At 39.4% G+C, this 20,383-nt stretch overlaps 1 protein-coding gene across 1 annotated transcript in view; it reads left to right on the top strand.

Annotated features, from left to right (window-relative positions):
- Positions 1-20,383, top strand: part of LOC101746942 (zinc finger protein 208) — an 87,123-nt gene that overhangs the window by 11,185 nt on the left and 55,555 nt on the right. The window contains exons 2-4 of the mRNA XM_062675838.1: positions 3,477-3,612; positions 5,029-5,109; positions 5,950-6,102. Coding sequence (XP_062531822.1) covers positions 3,477-3,612; positions 5,029-5,109; positions 5,950-6,102 — 370 coding nt within the window. The remainder of the gene's footprint in view (positions 1-3,476; positions 3,613-5,028; positions 5,110-5,949; positions 6,103-20,383) is intronic.

Here is a 20,383-nt window from a genome sequence, read left to right as displayed (position 1 = left end):
TACATAAACTAACTGATAAACACATTAACCTTCTTTACATCACGCAATTGAGTGATAGTATAGGCTAAAAAATCTATTATAAGATATCAGTGACAACCCTAACAATCCATCCCTATTTTGTCTTTTGGCGTTCCAATTTTGTGTTTTCTCGTCCCTAATTTTTCCAGTCTCGTTCCAAATTACCCCACATACGTCCCAATTTTCCCCAAAAAGAAAGGAAAAATTATACATTTTTTATTTTGTCGAAATATTGTATTTAAAATAAGAATATTGCAACTTACCGTTTGTTGTGGTATTTCCAGGTGTATTAAAAACTTATATAAACTGTGATCTTATTGAAAAAACAACGATAATATTACTTTTTTTAAAAGTTCTGTAAGCTGTTTTAAAACGCACTTTTCAACCACTATTTTCAATTTAATTTGACGAATTTTTGGGACCAACTTAACTCATATTTAGTACTTCCATAGTTAACTTGGTTTTTCTTCTATACATTGATAAATATTAACATAAACAAAATTAGGTAGATTCCGTGCTACAGGTACTTTGAGAATCTTCCGCAGGTTTGTCCCAATTTACCCCAGGATCCCAATTTACCCCATGTCATGGTACTACCAGTCACATTATGTTTAGATTTCTAAATTGTAAATAATTAATATTTTGTTGATATATGATTGAATACACTTTTCCTAAATCGTGATCGCGTTGAAAACACTAAGTAAATATTAGATCTGTCAGCCTTAATAGTAAAATTATAAATAATCCTTTGACTGTGATTCTACTAAACAGATAATATAATATAATATTATTGTTAATTGTTTGTCTGTAAATCGATTTTTTTTTCAATACTATACAATAAAGTAACTGCAAAATTACGACAAAAAATTTAGGTATTTGTATTTATTCGATCATAGCACAACAGGAAACCAAGAACGGGCTATCTTCTTTGGTTAAGTAGGAAGAGAAATGCAGAAAGGGGAGTTGAGTGTAATTCGCATTGAAAGGGTCCCTTACACCTACACGAAGGTCGCAAGCCTATTTCAGGCATTCTCAAAGTTTCCATCCATACGGTGATTTCCATGGATTGCTAAGAAATTCATCTTAAACTAGGATTAAACCATAAAAGTAATTTTTATTATATTTCATCAATTAATTACTAATGTTATACTATCTATGCCTTTGCCCTAATGTATTCTGTATCAATTATGCATCTACACATTATCTACTCATTGTGTAAAGTCCCATACTAAAATAGTTTATTCTTCCTAATGAATACAGTGTATCATTGTACTTTACAATAAACGGTTACATCTTTAACTGTTTTCTCAATTAATTAACCCAGTACAGATCGAGTATATTTCTTAATCTAGAACGCATACATTATTTCGATACTCACGTCAGTCTACAATCTTGTCATATTGTTTTTACCATTACACCGATAGTGCGTTTGTACAATATGGAAATGTTGTAAACTGCATTGAGTTTCCAGAGATTACTCCATTCCCGATCCTGACTGAATGGTAAACGGTTGACGTCGCCCAAAACACGTCATTTCGGATCCTCCCAATCCACTAACAATGGTTTTAGGTACCACAAGCACCGGTCATCGTCCTCGTCGACGCGCTGATGACCGCTTCTCTGCAGACATAGGCAAGGCGGTTGTGCTTGAGCCGTATTTTTTACCCTTGGGTTTGTCCATGTCTAAGTTCTAAGTTCACGGGCGACGGTAATCACTCATCATCAGGTGGGCCGTACGCTCGTCGGTCTAGTCGTCTGCCTGTTTGCTTAGATCGGTGGACGAGCTCACAGCCCACCTGGTGTTAAGTACTTACTGGAGCCCATAGTCGAAATCGCCGGACTTTCGCCCTCCACTGGGGATGGAGGGCGGAGCATGTCAGAGTCGAACTGACTAAAACCTCCTGTCGCTCAACAACCAACGTCCAAACCTCGCATGAGACAGAACTCATGAAAAGGCAAAGAGGGGAAAGTGAAGTGTTTAATGCGGAGCACATCTCTCCCATCACCCTCCGCCTCGGGACGCCGAACTGGCGGTCGTCGTCGCCACGACCACCAGCCCTCTCGGCCGGCAAGCTATCCGAAGCCCGCCTAGATGGCGCCGGTTAGAGTGAGCTATCCTACGGAATACCCCGCTGGGCCAGAACCAGCGTGGGTCGAGGATAGCCGGCCTTCCATCACCCGGATGCTTTTGCGTAAAACGCGTGCAGAGCAGCTTGCACGTCGTCTTCTTAGGCCTCCCTCGCCTGTCCCCAGACCGACTGCAGCTTGCACGTCGTCTTCTTAGGCCCCCCTCGCCTGTCCCCAGACCGACATGTAAGGGGGACCCGAAACACTTACGAGGGCCAGGGCCTGGGCGAGATCGGCGGTGGGATTGTGCGTCTCTCACGCACCCCGCCACCTCCTTCTGCGAGATGGTGCACTCGCAGAAGTCGAGCATCGCCTTCCACGACTCGTCGTCGCCGAGCATCGATGCCACAACACTCTGCAACGACAAGTCGGTTCCTATTTTTGCGACGAGGACACGGCGCCACCCCTCCCATGCGGGGCAGGCGACGAGCGTATGCTCTGCCGTGTCAAAGTCGCAACTACAATGGTGGCACTCTGCCGTCGGCACGGCTGTGATCCGGTGCAGGAACTCACCGAAACAAACATGCCCAGTGAGCACCTGCGTGAGCCGGAAAGTGAGTGAGTGATCCTCTGTCACGATTCACCCAATCCACAAGGACCGGACGAATCGCCTCGACGGTCCTACGACCAGCCGAAGGATCAGCCAGCCGTCTGGACCATGACTCCAGCACGGACCGCCGAGATTGGGCCCTCCGCGCTCTGACCACACTGGGTGAAATATATCTTACATCAATATACTTTATAAATTACTAGGGGTCCGCTCCGGCTCCGCTCGGGTCTTTAACAAAAATTTCAACGATATTTGACGTTTTTTTATTTTTTTTAATAAAAGAACACTTATTGCGGCATAACTAAAATAGTTAAACATATGCTGTCGCGACACTTTTTGTAATTAATAATGTGTTCTAAAAAGTCGAAGTACATTATTTTATTCATAATCAATAGCTTTCGCAATGCACGCGATATAAAGAATATTTTAGGTAATTTTTTTACACCTTGGGTTATATTATTTTAGTAAAGACCCCTAGTTTTTTCCAAAAAAGATTATAGCCTATGTCACTCGAGAATAGTGTAGCTTCCAAACAGTGAAAGAATTTTTCAAATCGGCTCAGTTTCGAAGCCTATTCAAAACAAACAAACAAGCAAATCTTTCCTCTTTATAATATTAGTAAATTATACACCTTAAACTGGGATAGTTTTAATAATTCCTTACGATTTAATTATTTATTTATGTACACACAGAAAAGAAGACATAGTACAGAGGAATAGGAAAATAGTGTACAAAGGCACTATGTTATGTATAATGTGTTTTTTTTTTCTTTTTCAAACAGTTGAGTGTGCCGGAGAGCTCTGACGGTGGCATATGCGAGGTTTGCATAACCCAGCTCCGTAACGCCATCAATTTCAAGAAGCAAGTGCTACTCACAGAGGAGCAGTTCAAGAAGCACGTGCAGAAAGTTTTCAAGAGTGAGTATCAGTTTAGTGGAGCCGAGGAGATTTAGAGGCGACGTTCACTTCATTTCGGATCCTCCCGATCCACTAACGCTGCTTTTAGGTACCTCAAGCATCGGTCATCGTTCTCGTCGAATCGACGGGTTAGTGGTTAGTTAGTCTGTGGGTTTGTTGTGTGTGGGTTGGGACACAGCCCACTGAGTTTCTCGCCGGATATTCTCAGTGGGTCGCGTTTCCATTCCGGTGGTAGATTCTGCGAAGCACTGCGCTTTCTAGGGTTAGTGTTAGCAACTTCATCAGGTTTGAGCCCGTGAACTCACCTACTAGCTCTAGTGAATCTAGTACCTATATAACCCTTTGAGGTTACTAGAATAGGTAGGAAAACAACCGCTCCGCAACTGTCTTCCACGCGTGTCTTGTAAATTGAAGATACCAATTTGAACATCAACAACATGATGTAATGCTAAACATATCCTTGAGTAACTCCTCCTATATATGTGGTGGTTTTCTGTAGCACCCTGCACCACAAATACGAATCTCGCTTGCGTCGCAGCTAAGAAAAACATAGTCTTCTCTATCGTACTAAAGTCGTAACTGGAATTTAATATAGTGTAGGAAAGAGATGAATACAATACTCGCTCCGCTTAAAGAGTATTCAGATGCATTAGATCTGTAATATTAACATATTAAATCAACGGTTGAAACGTTATTTGGTTTAAGTGCTTTTTGCAACATTACAGGCGATTCATTTAAAGTTTAAAACTCAATTGAAGTTAAGTTAAAAACATCTAACCGTTGATGCTAATACCAAATAAACGCACTTTTAATTACAATGATTAATGTCCTTTAAACCAAGTACCTTTTCATCCTTCGAAATGATACAGTACATTGTGCACCAAGGGAGAAAAGTAGGACATTTCCGGGATGAGATGTCCTACTTTTTCCCGCGGTGCACATACTATTTTTTCTCCTACGCGACCGAAAGTTCGTGGAGTACCGAGCCGGGGTCCAGGGGCGAAGCCCTGGCGGGGGGCAAGGGGGGCGGAGCCTCCCCGTACTCATAAAAAAACAATTTAACTGTTTTTTAATTTTTAAATAAACTACTACTAATTAAATAAGAACTGTCTGATGAACTCAACTTTGTTTAATACTTTCACTATTAAATTTTATTGCCTTTTGTTTATTTCACTTTTACGGTAAACACAATATTGCAAATTACCAGAGCACAACAATGGCGGAGAATTTTAGGTGCGTGAGAGCAGACGTAGACACTAACGCGCATGCGCACTTGTCAGTACCCAGGGAGAAAAAGTTACACTTTCTTCCCTGTACAGCGGGAGGAAAACCGAACTTTCGGCGTAGGTAGGAGGAAAAATTCATTCACACAGTCACACTTATTATTAATGTCTTCGCTTTCCCCTTTATTTGCAGCTAGCATAGTTAAAGTGGAAGCTCTTGCTGACGATGACAGTACAGATGCCAACGTCACAGACGACGGACTGTCGGAACCAGGTCAGTAGCCACACGAGATATCCCTTACAATAATTTTATTATTCTACTAGCTGTACCCGTCCGCCTCGCTGGGCATTTAAAATTAACATTACTAGAGGATGCTTTTTACTGGTGGTAGGACCTCTTGTGAGTCCGCGCGGGTACGTACCACCACCCCGCCTATTTCTGCCGTGAAGCAGTAATGCGTTTCGGTTCGAAGGGTGGGGCAGCCGTTGTAACTATACTGAGACCTTAGAGCTTGTATCTCGTGGTGGGTGGCGCATTTACGTTGTAGATGTCTATGGGCTCCAGTAACCACTTAACACCAGGTAGGCTGTGAGCTCGTCCATCCATCTAAGCCATAAAAAAAAAAAAAACATAAAAATATAGCAGGTATGTTGCGGTGTACAATAAACAGATATATACCGTTTACATATAATATATACCAATATAGATACTTACATACAATACATACTAATGTACTCACACACACATAATAAATCAACAGTATGGAAACGATAAATGATAATGATGCAAACAAACAGCACTAAGCAGATAAGTAGTGTTCCTTCACCATTCTTTTAAAACAGCTTAAAGTTGGAGCACTTCTCACTGCATCCGGCAGAGCGTTCCACAATCGAACCGCCTGGACGGTGAATGAATTGCCAAAGAATGATGATGAATGTAATTTAATTTCAGAATTCGACGAGGTTCCAATTAAGAAGGAGTGGACTGTGAATGAATTGCCAAATAATGATGATGAATGTAATTTAATTACAAAATTCGACGAGGTTCCAATTAAGAAGGAGTGGACGGTGAATGAATTGCCAAAGAATAATGATGAATGTAATTTATTTACAGAATTCGACGAGGTTCCAATTAAGACGGAGCACGTCGCCGAGACGGTGACAGTCGGGGATGAGATTAAGCCTAAGAAGCGCGCCGCCCCGATCAAGGCGAGCACGTCACGTACGAAGAAGTCGAAAAGTTCAGACGCAGAGTCGCCCAAGAAACGTGAGTACATAGCTTAAACCTGTCTCTTATGCGGAATTTACATTACGAAATTAGTGTCATGCAGGTTGAGCTCAGTTTCACGAAAGTAGTTTCGATATATGCGAAAGTAATTTCATTAAAAAATTAGTGTCGCGAAATCCACAGTATCGCAGTAACCATGGCGCCTTCAGCATCTAAGCTATAATTTGCTATATTCAATGTAGCTAAATAAATGCTTAAACCTAAAACCTATAAACTTAAAAAAAGACTATCAAGAAAAAAAAAGTTGGTAGATTCGAGGATGGTCAACAAGAAGGCATTTAGGTGCAATGAAGTTAGTCTCTGAATTAGCAGATGAAGATCCTGAGAGTTATAGAAACTATTTTCGAATGAGTGAAGATAATTTTGATTTTTTACTGTAGGTGTTTCGGGTTCCAGAGACACCCTTGTCGCTGATATTCATTAATAAGATCTATATTTTTATCTGTACTCCATCGTTGGTTTGCCATTTTCAACGCTTGAAGCGCGTCCGAACTAACAATACACACGTCCGCACAGCGCAGGTCCTTTCGCGACATTAGTTTCACGTCGCGTCTACACTATGAAATTAGTTGGATGACACTAATTTCGTAATGTAAATTCGCCTTTAGTCTACGGGCACGAAACTCGCGATGGCGGCAGCGGTGTGACGCGACACGGGGCGGGTAGGCAGCGATATCTCGCGCGGGCACGAAACAAGCTGGCGGGCAGTCGCGCTCATACAGTGTTGTGCGAAACCATGAGTTTACGTCAAAAAGAACTATTGGAGCCTAGTCCCCTGATGAGGGAATTATTATTACTAGAGGTCCCGCAGTAGTCGAAATTCGACTATAATTAATTGGAATTGTAAGTTTGTGCACACTATTATGATTAAAATACTTCTATAATCACAAATTTCGCCAAATTTACGCTATAAAAAATATTAACAAAGACAAACAATTTTTAATCTCAATTTGACAACAGACGTCTTTATTGATTTAATGTATCTTTTATGCATTATTTTATATAATAAAAATATTAGCATTGTGCACTTCTTCTCTATATTTTCTGTAAGTGTGGAAAACTTCATACTCCTCCGTCCGCGCAATTTTCGTAAAAAGGATACAAAGTATGGATGTATTAATATAATAATATAGATTACTTAGATATGGTGTTCTTCCAATAAATCCACGAAGACGCAATTTGGGAGAATTTTCTACGCTTTATTACGCGCTAAGGTGTCATTCAATGAAATTTTAAATTCTTTGTTTTTTTTTTATTGCTTAGATAGGTGGACCAGCTCACAGCCCACCTGGTGTAAAGTGGTTACTGGAGCCCATAGACGTCTACAACGTAAATGCGCCACCCACCTTAAGAATAAGTTCTAAGGTCTCAAGTATAGTTACAACGGCTGCCCCGCCCTTCAAACCGAAACGCATTACTGCTTCACGGCAGAAATAGGCAGGGTGGTGGTACCTATCCGCGCGGACTCACAAGAGGTCCTACCACCAGTACAAAATTGTTAAATTATAAATTCCTCATTATCAATTTCCATTACTAAAATAATAATTCAATTTAACACTGTTTACGCAAGCGACGAAACCAAACTAGTTTGTTCTCGTCGCTTCCGCGTCGCCCGTACATCGCTCGATCGGTAGGCAGCAGCTTCGCTCTGCCCCTGGCATTGCTGAAGTCCATGGGCGACGGTAACCACTCACCGTCAGGTGGGCCGTATGCTCGTCTGCCTACAAAAAAAAAAATCGCTCCCCCATCGCCTGTTTCGTGCCCGTCCCTATACTGTGCAATGCTTTTGTATACATCGCCGTCGCGCCGCTACCGCCATCGCTCGGGCGTCGCAAGTTTCGCGTCCGTAGACTTAGTCTTCACCTGTGACTATGGTCGTGTGTCAACGCAGCTTCGGTACCAGCGGCATAGTCATTAACACTAATCATACCAACGCTTACTGATACCTATTTGTACCGTATAGGGTAGATGACGGTATACAAGTATTACTCAAAATAAACAAAACAAAACAAAAAAAAATAGTATAATAACTGTAGATTAATTGGTAAAAAAATTATGAAGTCAAATGTGCAAAAGCAATAATATAGTACGTGCATTTTCGCTGCAAAAGTTCAAAATGGGTCATTTGACCCTTTATGGTATGTTTAGTGTTAAAGCCGCCGTCGTCTAAGATCGCTCTCGGTGCTTTTAAGCTCTCCCCAAAGCACCGGTAGCCAAAAGTTCGACGTGCAACTTAGCTTATATACATCACTGAGTTACCCACCGGATCATCTCAGTGGCTCGCGATTCCGATCCGGTGGTGGATTCTGCGACGCACTGCTCTTGCTAGGGCCAGTGTTAGCAAATTCTCCCAAGTTGAGCCCGTGAGCTTATCTACCCGTCCGCGCGAATTTGATATAGTTAGGTTATATAAAGATATATTAATTGTTACGACACTCGAATATTAAACACCCTAATTTTCGTTTCTGGTATTAATACCGCAAACAGGTTCACGCATCTTTAGGTGATTGTTTTTTTTTTGTTCTTTTATATGGAATGTTGGTTCATACTTTCGACTATGTAAATTCGTTATATGTATATGAAGTAGTGGCTGGTTCCATGGTGTTCTTACAATGATGACGTCAGTGTCGTTGACGTCATTATCTTCTTCATAACCATTGCCTTCCATAGTGACAGTAATTAAAACTTATTTTTTTGAAACAGTTCCTTTATTCAATTTCAAGTGTACAACAATAACCACAGAGAGCTCCACACCGTTCGGCTGCTCGAGTCGTAATGTGTTGTGCGACAAAAGAAACTCGTATCTATAAACGGTTTTTCATTAAAGCGCCCTGTAAACGATCAAATTGTTTGTCAAATTATTTGACAGTATGCAGCTTTGTTTGACGTGTTTGTCAAACAGTCTACGTGTTTGACGTGTTTGATGGAAATCTTATTGACGGCGTGTTTGACAAACAAGTTGGAACGTGTATGGGGGTGTTTGTCAAACAAGATCTCAGTCGTTACTCGTTACGGCGAGGAGAAAACAGAATCTACGGGCAAGTTAACAAACTTGTTTGATCTTTGGTTTGACAAACAAATTTGTCAAACAAGATCGTTTACAGAGCGCTTAAGAGTGCTCGAATTTAAAAATATTAAAAAAAAGCCTGTATAAGTGATACTGCCACAATTTTCATATTATTTTAAAGGGTATTCGAAGTAATTATGGGTATTCTAATATAAATTCGGGCAAATGGCCGCCGCGACTCCGCTGTAGGTGGTGTATCCAAGATACACCAATATTGGGGCCCAATGTCACGAAGAGCGCGAGTTATATTGGCCTTCAGGGCGGCTATAGACTGCGGTTTGTCTGCATAGACTAGAGATTTCACGTAGTTCCACCTCGAGCGGTGTTAGGTCACACGATCTGACACGCCATTTAATCTCTAATCCAATTAATGTAATGGTTTCCGTGCTAACACTAATAAATTGATAGATTTCGTTTAAGTCCACAAAAGTTTTTCCACAAAAAACACAAGTGTGACTGTGTGATTTATCGGTTTTTGTTCTGATGCTCCTCAGATAACTATGTCATACAAATCTTAAACTTGAAGACAAAAAATATTGTCGTTCATTTATTATGATACTAATAAATATTATTTTGATTGACCTTGTAAACGGACGAGCATACGGCCCATTTGATGGTGTGAGGTTACCGTCGCTCATGGACAACAGCAATGCTAGGGGCAGAGCCAAGCTGCTGCCTACCGTGTAATAAACTCCAGCTGCCTCGTTTGAAGCATGTCATAGCGCTCGAGAGACACCGTGGAGGCTCATTCTAAAGCCGGATGATAGTTTTTATTTATTTTTATTGCTTAGGTGGGTGGACGAGCTCACAGCCCACCTGATGTTAAGTGGTTATTGGAGCCCATAGAAATCTATAACGTAAATGCGCCACCCACCTAGAGATATGAGTTCTAAGGTCTCAGTATAGTTACAGCGGCTGCCCCACCCTTCAAACCGAAACACACTACTGCTTCACGGCAGAAATAGGCCGGGTGGTGGTACCTACCCGCGCGGACTCACAAGAGGTCCTACCATCAATAATTACGCAAATTAAAATAGATGAGTATCACTAGCAAATAGGATCACTTTGTTAGTGTTTGGGGGGAGCTTAGTAAGTGTTATGGGGAAGCAAATCAGAATACGTTTTTTTTGCCCTTGTAGACGAACCTATGACCCACCTAATGGTCAGTGGTTACCATCGCTCTTGGACAGCAATATCAGGTGCCCAGCAATGTCGCTGCCTACCGGTGCAAAGCTCTTTTGAAGAAATACGTGTTAGGAATCTCTGAAGGGAAGTTCATTCCAAAGCGGTACGTGCCAAAAAGATGCTTGGAAAAAAGCTCTGTTCACGAAAACTGGACTGGCATGAAGATGTAGCAAATAGGTCCAGGATACTGTCGCTTACCGTCCTGTTTATAGCTGGTCTGACTCTTACCGTGAAGGCAAATTTAATTCGCATGTACCTGTCAAAAATCTAGCCAAAAAGACTTGTTGCCTTATAATTTTGGATGAGTCCTTTTCTCATTACGTTTGACATGCGTTTGTAAAACGTCTACGCTAGTAGGTACTGAAAGTGGAAGTTATCCGTCGGTTTGTATCTGTGGATACTTCAAGATGGAATTATGTTTTTAATTGCTCTCACTTAAGATTACGCCACTTTGAGAAGGCGGCACGACCTGAGAACCCTCTTGTCGTGGCCACTGGAAACTACATACCCAATCCTGTAGACTGAATGGTAAACAGTCGACGTCACCCAAAGCACGTCATTACGGATGCTCCCGATCCATTAACGGTGCTTTTAGGCACCACAAGCACCGGTCATCGTCCTCGTCGAACCCGTCGCTTGCGACGAAGGGCTCGACGAGCGAATTAACCAATAGACACAGCCCACTGAGTTTCTCGCGCGATCTTCTCAGTGGGTCGCGTTTCCGATCCGGTGGTAGATTCTGCGAAACACGGCTTTTGCTAGGGTCAGTGCAACACTCCGGTTTGAGCCCCGTGAGATCATCTACACACGTTAGGGCGAAGCTGAAATAACCTCTCAAGGCTATCAAGGAATAGGTAGAAAATAATAATATTAGATTACGCTTTAGGTTTGATAAAAACTATTAGTCGAAAATACGCCGGCTCACTACTTGGTGGTCCAGTCTTGTAATTTCGTTTGCACGTAAAGCCAATTTCATTAAACAGGCCTGTTCTTGTTAAAGCAGTATCTATTTTATTATATTCTTTGGAAAATGATGCAATAATTTATGTTTGATCATCTCGCTATCTCTTTCACACAATCGTATCGTAACGGCCGGTAATGTGACGTGTTTTTGTGTGTTTGACGACTACCCTCCCCAGCGGATCTAATTTTTTTCCATTTTATAACGTTTTAACGGCCGTCTGGTGTAGTGGTAAGTGATATGGTCACTACAGAAGGGGGTCGCGGTCTTTTCCAGGGTTATGGATGTATATTAAATATATGTATGTGTATAATAAAAATCTTACGTTTATTTCCGTTATCTGGTACCTGTAAAGTTCTTTGCGAACTTAGCACGGGACCAGTTAACGTGGCGTGATAGTTAGTAAATATTTTTTATTTTATTTTATAGTATTTTCTTAGCGTTTAAATTATAATTTAGATGGAACAAACAATACGTATTTGATTTTCGAAGATTTCGTAAAGTTTAATAGTTTATCGATCAGCTAATGCAGTTATTATTATTGAATCAACAGTGCCATTTCTTTCCAGTTTGTTAACTAAAATACTAATGTCAGATTCTTATCAATTTTTTTTAGTTTATTTGGCTGACGTTGAGTGTTTGTTAGATGCCACAGACTTGGATACTAACTAATATTAACAAGCTTAAAACTTTTTTTTATGATTGAAGTATTACTGGTGGCCCGTAGGCCTTTCCAGTTTCACCAGGACAACTGGGTGAGCAAAGGCTCAGCCAGGAGGGGTGGGATTTGCTAACAATTGCCCGAGCGCCTCCGAAGGAGACCTGCTTAATACTATATATTCCTAACTAGCTTGTAAATTTTGATCTAAAAAGAATCGTGTAAAAGTGTAGTTAGTAAGCAAACACAGCAACTTATCAACCCTTTACTTTAATACCATACAAGTATGTAAATAAATCAATGCACCAAATTTAATTTAACGTTGAAACATTTTTATGTGTTCCCGAAAACGCGGTAAAAGCAAAAAGGACGCTGCATCAAGGACAGGTGATCGTTTGCCAGTTGACGTTAAGGTCCATTCCGGCGCATTCATTGTAACAGTTTCTTCCCTATTCCAGAAAAGAAACAATGCACAGAACCTAGGTACCTACTAAGTTAGTAGTACTAACTTAAGACATACATAATGATCTATAACACGGTAACTTATGAATTAAGTAGATGATTTAGATTTACGGATAGTATTCTAAACTAAGTTTATTTCTTAACTATAGGTATATAATAATGCTCTAAAATAAAAGTAACGAATTACAAATTAAGACGAACAAGAGGTTTTAATGTAGCCCCGGTAATTAACAAATTAAAGAGCGGACCGTTAGCGTGATATGGACACGTGATGCATAGAGAGAAGATGCATGTGACTAGAAGATGTATGGAAATGGTAGTGCAAGGTAGAGGGAGAAGAGGTCGACCGAAGAAGACATGGATGGAGTGTGTGAGTGACGATATGAGAGAGAGGAGTGAGGGTTGAGATGACAGCTGATAGAAGAGAATGGAATAGAAAAAAATTCTGTGCCGACCCCACCTAGTGGGATAAGGTGGAGAAAAAGAAGAACAGGTTTTAATGTTCTTTTACTTCTACGTAACACGGGCTCTGTAGGAACATCGCGACCGCTATTATCTCTAGGAATTAAGTAGTCAGGTAGCAAAGCTCTCTGAAGTTCTGAATCACTTGGCCGTTATATTAGTGCAGTACCGACACTAGAACCTGAGTCGACTAACGAATCACCAGACATAGTTACAGAACTTGAGTCACCTTGAAACTCGGTGTGAACAAATACTTTTAAATAATTTTCGGTAGGCAGCGGCTTGGCTCTGCCCCTGGCATTGCTGAAGACCATGGGCGCCGGTAACCACTCACCATCAGGTGGGCCGTGCGCTCGTCTGCCTACAAGGGCAATAGAAAAAAACATCAACTGAACTTTCACTGGCTGGATTACTATCCCTTACTTTTCACAATTGGTCAACGTGGCCATAAGTTGCCGTTGTCTAGCTTAATTAGGTGGTAGTACAAGGTACCAAGAACTTTATGTACTACTCCTGATTTTCATTTTCCTTCCTCTGTATAATTTCGTGCGACCACGTGATTGTTTTCTCGATGCGGGAATAGAATCCATGACCCTCGGCGCAATATTTCGGGGCGCTAACTGCTGCACCATCAATTCGCTATAGATGTAATTCTTTCTTTGTTTTTGGGTTAATGTTGATTAATAATGTTGATTGTTGATCACGTACTTCTTTAGAACAAAAATAGTCATGGCCTAGCCGGATCGCTTGGTACGTGTGCACCAGACTGTTGCACCAGGGGCCAAATTTCGCGCACATACTACCTTTAATTACTTCTGAGACAGTACTAGACTTGTTTGGACAACACAAAGATAACCGCGAAGTCGGTCTGTAAGGTAAAACCAGCTTAGCAGGAGATTTACCATTAGTAGGGTGTAGAGTAATACGGTATTGAAATAAGATTTTTGCTTAAGAGATATTTGCTAAATAGAAGTTTAATCTGAATTAAGACACCGCAGTTTTTGCTTCAAGGTTTGCACATTACGCTCCACTTGACTATTTCTGGCTGGTTTGTAAGGGACAGATCTCCTCTGATTTATGCCAAGCATTTTTTTATAATTAAAAAATTTCGGGCTTACAAAGTGTGTACTATTATCACTTGTTAGTATTTGTGGTTAGACAAAGGCGGTAAAGATCTTATTTAGGACTTCAATTGTACTATTAGTAGATGAGTTTAAGATGTGAACTTCTGGCCACTTTGAAAATCCATCAATAATAAAAAGAAAATAAAAATTCTGAAATTTGGCAAAATCTATGTGCACTCTTTCAAACCTTTAAAAGGTCTTTCCCGTGTGTGTTTTGCAGCAACGTCCGTTGGAGAGTTCAGATGTAGAGAACACTAACGGTAGTTTTTAGTAGCTTCCTTAATTTTATTGTTCATATATGCCACCAAAATTAACAGCGAGCTAAGGAGAGCATTATATTTGTTCCTAAGTGGCAAGAGTGCAAATCATTCAAGATAGTGTGTCTTAGACTAGTGGGCACCACCACCCCTGTGCCTCTCATTAGGCAACCCTCAAGCAAGGAAAATTTAGTTTGGTCAATACCAAAACGTTCATTATGAGAAAACCCTCCTACCATTGTCAATACCTACTAATAATGGCTTTAAACTATTATCCTTCTTAGTTGCATCAGTTATGTCTTTTTAACAGGAAATTTAGTAAGCATGCCTATCTGGAGAACATCAAAGTCTTAAATTAAAATTGATTGTTCCACAACAGGTATCCATGAAAACGTATCAGCGTTAGCATTATCCTTAGTATTCTTGTATTTGGTATCATACTGAAAATCCTGAAGAAAAACTGTATAGTTTTGTATTCATGCAGCAGAAAGGTGTGGCAAAGTTTTAGATGGCGAAAAAATTTGCACCGGTGGCTTATTCCTATCATATAAATATTGAAAGAAACTTTTAACCCCATAAACAACAGCATAAGTTTCTTTATCAATCTGTGATATCAAGATATCATTGTTGCAAAAGCCATTTTACACAACTTGTGTATAAAGAATAATGATGTCATGCCTAACTTAGATGTTAACATAGAAAATATCATTGATGTGACTGGCAATGATAACAACCAGGATGCCATCCACAGCAGCAATTACAGTGACAATTAGTTATGTTGTGCAAATGTTAATTGCAAATGTTAATTGACAATTACAATAGTCGAATTACTTGTTAAAAAAGGAAAATCAAAATATATTGTAAATTTACTACAACTATTGCCCTTTATATGTTTAATAAAACCAATTTTTAATATGAAATGAAAACAAACTCATCTTTTTTTATTATATATAATTACACAATTACAACAATTTACAATTACATATATATTAAATTTAACAACGCATTTTTTCTATTCATTAAAACTATCGAGTACATTTTTTTATGTCAATTTCTAATTGTAGAAGTATACATCTCAGTTCATGCTCCTTTGTTTCTTGTTGTTGTTTTTTATTTAAATTATCAATTTGTGCATCCAGTAATTTAATTTTTTTATTGGCCAAGGCACTATAATTATTCATTGTTTTATTGAACACTTCTGGATTTTTTTTGGTAAGGGGTGTAGATAGTTTTCTCTTTAATAGAAAATTACTGCTCTTTGGGGGTTCTGATTCATTAATTCTTTCATCAATCTAAGGCAAAGAAAATACAAATCAGTTTAATAAAAACAAATTTTAGAGTTCTGCCAACTTCAAGCTTTCGGATTAAGAAAATGAAACACTTGTATGATTTGTGGTAGCAATAGGCAGGACGGTGGGACCTCGTGCTGGCACACATTATGTCTTAACACTTTCTCACTAACCTATAGACACAGCCCACTGTGGTATATTCTGCAAAGCACTTCTTTTTTTTATAAAATTAATACACACCAATGTATTTTGATTATTTTTAGCTGGAAGTGCTGTGTCTTGGCTGGTATCGGCATATTTTTTCTTTGTTTACATCCTTATTACTTACTATCTGTAAAAAGACAAAATTGCACCAATTTGCCATTTTTGTAAATTTCACATCATATCTTTGCTTAGAATAGAAAACAGTTTTGAAGTTCTGCTGTCCTCTCATTATTGGTGACTTTTGGCAAAGTATAGGTTTTATCAGTGGTCATTTGATTATAAGACAAATTGAGATATTTATATAATTAGAAGCTACTTATCACAGTCGATGGTAATCCCATCACACTGGTCCCAGATAACTCCATTACCACTTCCTCTTCTTGAGTGAAATTAATTTCAGCGGATGGTCCACACCCTGATCCGTACAAAATTCTTCGAAAAGTACTATACTTGGTCTTGGCCCTCTTTTTTATATTTTCATACTTAGCGCGAAGAGTTTTGTCACTTCTGAACACAAATGATGACAAACTGCTGAGTTTTTTGGCCAACTGTGACCAAGTTTGTGATCAAGTTTTTCTTTCATCTGATTATTTGTTACATCACTTTTCTTATTTTCCAAAGAGAATAATATCGTAAGGCATACAGTCTTTAGGTATTGTTACTCGCTGGGGTTCGGGATAAATAAAAAAATCTACCGAAGTACAACTTAAACACTGTATTCAACACTTACAACACTTAGAACACTCAACAAACACTTTAAAATTCTCAATTCGCTTCTTCCGCTTCGCTTCAGGTGATCCGTTCGCTGTTTCGCTTCGAGTAGTTCCGCTGACTGACTGCGTGCCATCTCTTTTTATTATTATTTTTAGCTGGAGTGCTATGTCTTGGCTGGTCTCGGCATATTTTTTCTTTGTTTTCTTGCTTATTACTTACTATCTGTAAAAAGACAAAATTGCTCCAATTTACCATTTTTGTAAATTTCACATCATATCTTTGCTTAGAATAGAAAACAGTTTTGAAGTTCTGCTGTCCTCTCATTATTGATGACTTTTGGCAAAGTATAGGTTTATTCAGTGGTCATTTGATTATGAGGGAAATTGAGATATTGATATAAGTAGAAGCTACTCATACATACCTCATTACAGTCATTGCGAGATGGTAATCCCATCACACTGGTCCCAGATAACTCCATTACCACTTTCTCTTCTTGAGTGAAATTAATTTCAGCGGATGGTCCCCCCCTGTTTCGTACAAAATTCTCCGAAAAGTACTATACTTGGTCTTGGCCCTCTTTTTTATATTTTCATACTTAGCGTGAAGAGTCTTGTCACTTCTGAACACAAATTATGACAAACTACTGAGTTCTTTGGCCAGCTGTGACCAAGTTTGTGATCAAGTTTTTCTTTCATCTGATTATTTGTTACATCACTTTTCTTATTTTCCAAAGAGAATAATATCGTAAGGCATACAATCTTTAGGTGTTGTTACTCGCTGGGGCTCGGGATAAATAAAAAAATCTACCGAAGTACAACTTAAACACTGTATTCAACACTTCGAACACTTAGAACACTCAACAAACACTTTAAAATTCTCAATTCGCTTCTTCCGCTTCGCTTCAGGTGATCCGTTCGCTGTTTCGCTTCGAGTAGTTCCGCTTACTGACTGATTGCGTGCCATCTCTGCAACGTTTTTATAAGCGATACTACATTCCTAGAATATTCCATACACTTCGAGTATTGTGTTTTTCCGCTACCTGACAATAGATGGTGTTGCGCTTCTCGAGCGTTCTAGATGCTTCTAGATCCTTCGATATTCGTTCGACATTCGGCGATAGATGGCGTTACGCTTATCGGCGTAACAGCATTATGTGGAATGTGACACTACTGTAATACTATCCATCGAATGTAATTAACGTCGTAATCTTCCCTAACGAACGCACTTGTGACGTGCCAAATTCTATTAGTGTTAGACCGCTACCATTCAGTTGAGTATCAAACAACTTCATGCTTAGTTCAGCTGAGATTAGATTTACGCCACTACCCGAGTCTATGAGCGCACTAGAAGAATGTTTTTATTTAATATTACTGTTTTCATGGGTTTACCGGTTTAAAGCCCTTATTTACTATCTGCATAAACCTTGATTCTTCATCACACATTGACGTTTCGATGTTATTCTTTTTTATGTCACGGCAGGATTGTATGCATCCGCCATGTTGGTCCGTAGATGACATCCGAGTCGTTCCGAACATAACCGAACGCTGTTTTACCGAAACCGGCTGCGGGCGATTTCTGGCGACTGCGTGCCCTTGCGTTGGTTTTGAAAACTGCTTTACCGACACGTTCTGTTATACGGAACTGAGATAATATCTTTTTAAAAAAGGCTTTATTGATGAAATAGACATATAAAGATTTTACGACGACAATGACGGCAACCGTGCCGTGTGGAATTAGGAATAAGACTGCCTGACTAGGGAGGGGATTGTTCTCTAATAAAGGATCATAAGTGCTGATACTATTCGGGAAAGGTGATGATGAAAGCAAAGCTAGGAACCAGAGGGTATCATAACAGTTCCGCCTGCCATTTCCGCCGCTGTTATTTTCACCGATGCGAGGAAAGCGTGTTCCCACGTGGCCATATTTGTTACAACGAAAACACTTAATGCCGATTGTACAATGCGCAGACGCATGCCCCTTATCACCACAGCTGAACCATGAAGTTTGATGTAGTCTTCTTGCTAGGTTCCCCTCGCCTTTCCTTCTTTAGATCTTCTTTAATTTTTTCGTATATAGATAACTTGTCGTAGCTGTAACTGTGCTGTAACTCGTAACATCGTAGAGAATTATAATTTGCGTAATTACTGGTGGTAGGACCCCGTGTGAGTTCGCACATGAATTTCAGGGCAGATTATCGTTCGCAAACTACAATAAATTGCCGTAGGCATAGACACTCATACACACAATAAAAAATTACATACACGCTAGTGCTTGATAAAGCCGATATTCTTTATCGATAAATTATCTGATGAATGTATGGGGAAAAATGCAACATGAAATAAGTATTAAAAAAAACTTCATTCAGGCTCTTCGGTTGCTCTCATAATCTACTGGCTAATGCCGTACATTTTTAAAACATCTGGGACGTTGAGATTTTCCGATTACCAGTCAGTCCATCCAGCCCAGTCTCATCCGCATTAAAATTTTCATCATTTCTAAATTGGGCACGCCTAGTAGGCCAAACCTTTTCTAACCAATCTACTACATCACCTTGTTGAACTGATAAAGACTCGCCAGCAATCTTACCACGATGTTGTGTCTTACTTTGAAACGGTTTATCGAATTTATGGAACATGTGAAATTTTGCATGTCTAACTGTCTAGCGAAAAAGTTTGCTTTCTCTTGTAGCAGAGGTCCATACACGGGTATTGCCCGGTCGCACTGAAACATGAACCACTGTAACAATGCCTTATCCATTATTTTAAAACATTGGCATTATACAGCGGCTCGATCTTATCTTTATTCTTCTTTATTGTTGATATTGTAGAATGAGATACGCCAAACTCCTTTGTGAGGGTTGCATTTGATTCACCGGCTTCTAATCGGTGTAATATTACACTTTTTTCTTCAATTGTAAAACACTTTCGCTCATTTTGTCGAGCTTTAAGAACTTGTCATAACAAGTGACAAACACTAACTGTGATTCACGCGCCAATAGAGGGAGCGGGGTGAGGTTGGGGCGCCAAGGTATTGGTAGGTCGTTGTAAATAAAAAATGTTTTGTAACATTGTGCGTCATTTTAACCGGACGCATTATCACAATATTCATAATTAATGATTACTATAAGCAGTTGGTCACTTAAAATGGAGTCGCACTAAACGGTTATATTTTCTCAGTACCTAACTTTGAAACCTATCTTGACTAAACATTGTCTTCGTTAAAAGCGGTTAGTCGTTACCAGCGAAGTCGTTGTATATGAATTCTACTGTATTTTACTTTTATTAATTACAAATAATCACTGTCCCTGGAATAAAACGTATTTATTAAGTAATTGGCGCTTGCTATTAATTGCGAATGAATTTTTCAAAACAAAGTGTAACCTCACGTTAATATATTTTTCAACAATTGCTTTGATGAGTTCTGTGACGTGATCTGCTGTAGGGTATTGGCCAATTTGATGATAAATTATGTTTTTTAATATTTCACTACCTACAAATTTAGGCATAATTTTTGCCACTAACATTTTTTTTATTTATATTATGTAGGGTTTCTGTATACATTTTGATAACCGATTCTGATATTTTACAGATCTGTATCGAATTTTTTTTTCTCGGATATAACAAACAACCCTTTTCTTTAGCTACTATGAATTTATGTTCTTCATTTATGCTATTGGACAATAGAGCTCCAATGCATATGTCGTAATCGAGTTTCTTAATTAAAATATGCGCTATTAATCTTGCAATATGGCTTATGATTTGATTGCTAATAAAATCTGAGATGGTATTGAAAAATGCGTTAATATCCTCTTGGTTATTATTATCATTCTCATCATCGTATTCAACCGCAATTCTTCGTGTGGATTTATTAATCCGTG

Source organism: Bombyx mori, chromosome 24, assembly GCF_030269925.1.
Source record: "Bombyx mori chromosome 24, ASM3026992v2".
NCBI classification, from domain to species: Eukaryota; Metazoa; Arthropoda; class Insecta; order Lepidoptera; family Bombycidae; genus Bombyx; species Bombyx mori.
Note: the sequence above shows the minus strand (reverse complement) of the source record. Positions and strands in the feature narration are given on the sequence as shown.